Source organism: Eurypyga helias, unplaced genomic scaffold (assembly GCF_000690775.1).
Source record: "Eurypyga helias isolate BGI_N326 unplaced genomic scaffold, ASM69077v1 scaffold8552, whole genome shotgun sequence".
Taxonomy (NCBI): domain Eukaryota; kingdom Metazoa; phylum Chordata; class Aves; order Eurypygiformes; family Eurypygidae; genus Eurypyga; species Eurypyga helias.
In genome coordinates, this window is record NW_010234010.1 from 53650 (window position 1) to 57828 (window position 4179).

Below are 4179 nucleotides of genomic sequence, written 5' to 3' on the forward strand. Positions count from 1 at the left end.
CATGCTGCTGCAACAGAATATGGAGCTGGTCTTGAGGATGGTCTCAGAAGGACACCTAAAAGACAATACAAACATACCCCTAAGCAGCTGCATATCTGCCTAATTGCTTGCAAAATAGAGCTCTTCTGGAAATTGTGAGCACAAACTGCATTTTTTTTTTTAAAGTAATTATTTTATGAAGAGGCTTTATAGTGCAAAAAGGATTCTAGGATGCAAAAAAAAAAAAAAGAAGAAAAATTCAATGTTAAAATTAATCTGAAGAAACTTTATTTAAAAATCAATTAAGATGGATTCTTAAATCCATGTGTAGATTTGTAGAGCAGAAGTATTGAAATTCAACAGAATAGCTATAATGTATCTATATGATATTTACATATTTCCTAGTATTTATAAAGTCTTACCGTAAGTCCTCCACTGTAAAATAAAAATAAAATTAAAAGCCTTTCTTTCCAATGAAATAGATAGAATTTTGGGTTTTCTTAATTTCAGTGTATAACATTTTGAACCACTATTGAAAAAGGATATGAATGTACCAAAATTTTAATAGCTATTTTTCTAAGAGGATTGAAAGGAGTTAACATGTACAGGGCAGAGGTGGCACTGAATCGGAATATTGCCTTCCCTTTATTCAATACTATAAAGGTCTGAAAAAGAGAAAGAAAAGACATTTTATAAGTGTGTATTCAGTGTAAATGCTAATTTAAAAACTGTTCCTAGTGACAATCACCAAAATTGGAACTTTTTGAATAATTAATACAGAAAAACCTGACTCAAGTTTTTTCAGTACTTACCTGATGTTCTGACATATGCAAATATAATTTTAAACATATTACATTCAATTCATTAACATTTTTACAATATTTCTTCATTAAACAAGATCAGTATAGTAATATGATACATTTACATGATGTGTTTCTTGTAAAATATGCATAAATGATTAATTAAATTGTATTTATTACTTGCTATTAATTAATTGTGTTTATGCCTTCCCATGGAAAACTCTCTCTCTCTGACTGTAATGCTATAGGCAGGAAAACCTTACCTGTGGATGTTGATTGTGAGTTAGTAAAAGAAATCCTTATAGAAACTGATTTAATAGACAACACATTTGTTCATATGTTTGATTCTTGTTTGTTTCTTTGTCTCTGTGATATAGCCATGATCGGGTAGATCTCTGAGAACTGTGGGTGTCTGAATACACCTTACCAAAGGAGAGCAGGAGATGCATCCAAGATAACCTCCCTGCACAATTGTGGTTTGCAGATGTAAAACTTTCCCAGAACATACAGAACCTGTTAAATTTAAATTTTATCAGCAAAAGTGCCTATCAAGTTTAGAGAAACTTAAAGGCATGCAAGCCTTACTTCAGACAATTGTAGAAGACTGTAGGCTGAAAGCTATTCTATTTTTCTTAAACAAATCCATGAGCCAATTATAAATAGTATGAGACCAACCGCTACAGACATTGCTTTGCTCCTTGCTTCCTCTGTAGGCCATCATGGCTGGAACAGCATTAACCCTACAGCATGGTAAATGTGGATTGTCAGGTTTCTTTGTGGCACTAAGGTGCTCTTCAACTGCAAGATCAATCAAAAAGAAAGAATGAAAAGCACTGCAGAAGAAAGGCTCAGTAACTCAGAAGAAAGCTGCATGCAGTGGAAGGGGTGATGCAGGAATTATAGCCTAATTTCAAACTGAATTAATGGTATTGAAGGATCTGTCCAAGAGAAATGTCAAAAATGGCACTTTTTTGGTTTGTGAGAGTTGTATGGTTTGTAATTAAGCTATGAAAAACTTCCTCTTCTTTCATTATATCGATGACAAAGTGAGCTGCAAACAAGAATGCCAGTGGATGTGTGGGGAAGGGAGTGTTGGTCTCTTTTGGTGTCTGTCATCAAGCATCACTTCAAGACTGTAAGCAAGGCTCTTCTGGGGAAGGCTGGCAGACAAGAGAAAATATGCCAAAGAAGTTCAAGAAGGATGATTTTTCAGTCTGCCTAGATTTGGGAAGGTTAGTATGTAAGGTAACTACAAGTACAAATGTTAACTACAGGTACAAATCTCTAGGAGCATCCAGGAGGTGGAGAGGGAAGGGGTGATGAGGGTTTCCACCAGTCTGTGACAGATATGAAGTACTGAAGGCAGCAGGGAAGCTGGGACTAAGCCCTGAGGAAAAGCCATCCCAGTCCCAACTCACTTGCTGGTTTCTTCCCTGAGCTGTGTCTCTCCACCATAGCCCCACACAACATACCTTCCTATACAGACCAAACCCCTTAAGAGTAAGGAGCTTTAATATTGAGACTTATTGTCTTGATTAAAAACCCAGGATGTACAGGAATCGTATAAGATATGTATTTGATTTCCTCGCTTCTGCACAGAAATGGAGAAACTGCATGTGAATCTGAGGACAGTGGGATAAAGCCTGTGCTGATATTTCCAAACTACACTTCCAGTTATGGATTACAGATAACAATGACCTTCAAAACATAACTGCAGATGACCTGACCTTAAATGAAGGTTCCATTTTAAATATTGAGGAAACCAAGCAGGTGAATGGTTTTTTGGTACAAGGTTTTAAAGCTTCACACACCGAGAGAAAAGCTGAATTTCCCCTCCCAGACGTGCCTCTGGCCCCCAGGACTCAAAGCTCAGAAGCCTCCAGCTTGCCCTCTTGGCTTTTGTAGCTATGAGGTAGTTGACAAAACACATGAAAAATCACACTCCCTACTAACTTTGTATCTAAGACTACACCACCTACGTTCAGTCAACCTACATTTTTTAAAAAAATCTTTGAACACAAGCATATTAAACATGCCTTATGGAAAATAACAGCATGCTGGCACAACTCCAGTTTCAGTTGGAAGCTGCTGCTATTTTAGCTGTTCTACTTTTTGCTGCCATGCATAAGCAGAACCAACAAGATGTAAATTCTCTACCTCGGTTTTATTTTTTTCCTCAAAGCATCTCCGTGATCGGAATCTTCAGAATGACTTTTTGGTCTTCTGACTTCTGGCCTTACACAAGAACTAAAATTGTATCTTATGTCTGAAGAACTTCCATTAAAAAATACAGGTTTCATCATTAAAAAAATTCAGATAACCGCTAATATTAAATCCCTTTCTAGTAAACCTGCTGTATCTAACTCCAGTCTCAACACAGATGCAAGCCAATGTGTAGTGAGTGTGGATGAACATGAGTATTGTACCCAAAGCCAGTAGGGCAAGGCAGACATACACTGGGAAAAGCTAAATAAATTCTAAACAAATTATAAGATTAATATTCCTATATGAGAGATTATGTATACTTTTCAAATGCTTAGGTTTTATAAAGCGCTTTAATCATTTAATGAAGGCACAAAACCTGTTCACACTAAAAACATCAAAGAATATCCCTAAAGACAAGTGCTTTTGCATCTGTAACATGGATCCCAGTTCTGTAACTTTGGCCATATTTGATATAACCCCAGAAACTCTATTCTTATGAGGGCAAAGAAGGAAGAGTATTTTGAAAAGAGGGAGGGAAGAAGAGTCCATACCAAACAAAGATATGGTCTCCAAGAATCTCCTGGGACAGAGAGACAGATCTTATTTCTTTTCTCCTTCCTCCCAATTATCTTTAAACATAGTTTCCACTTCTTACAGTTAAACAAGCACCATCTAAAAGCTCAAAGGATCTTCTGAAAGTCTAGAGGTGACATATTGTTGAGCTCTGTCCTTAATTTCTCAGGAAAAGCCCTAGGGGCAGCTGGAACAAGAGACTCATGGCATTCCTTGTTTTTTTCAGTTATCTTTTGAAACCATGTTTTCTAGCAATACCTTAAATTTTTGCTTTGCTAGATCTCTTCACTTAAACACTCTCACTTTCAACTATCAATAACATCTAAGATCACTAGTATATTCACCTTTTCTGATGTCATGAAGTTAAGAAAAGCTATTTTACAGAATCTTTTTGTTTCTGCAGCCCCAGACAAATCTGGGAATCCCAACATCTAGTGGTTTGACCAGATTAGGGACTGATATTACCAAGTGCAAGGACAAAAGGAGGCACCTTTTCTGACAGACACTGTTCAACATCCTTCTGGCAAGAGACAGGGCATGGAGTGGCAACCAACAGTGTACTATCTATATTACAGCAGGAGGAAAGTGAAGTAAGACCCATTTATTTCCAACTATTCTTTCC

General features: G+C 36.7%; 1 protein-coding gene across 1 annotated transcript in view; it reads right to left on the reverse strand.

Moving 5' to 3' along the window:
• The window catches only part of LOC104517297 (sodium channel protein type 1 subunit alpha-like), a gene marked incomplete at its 3' end in the record, with an annotated part of 61679 nt that overhangs the window by 53645 nt on the left and 3855 nt on the right, over positions 1-4179 (reverse strand). Inside the window, 1 exon segment of the mRNA XM_010161901.1 lies at positions 526-644. Within this exon segment, the coding sequence (XP_010160203.1) occupies positions 526-644 (119 nt within the window).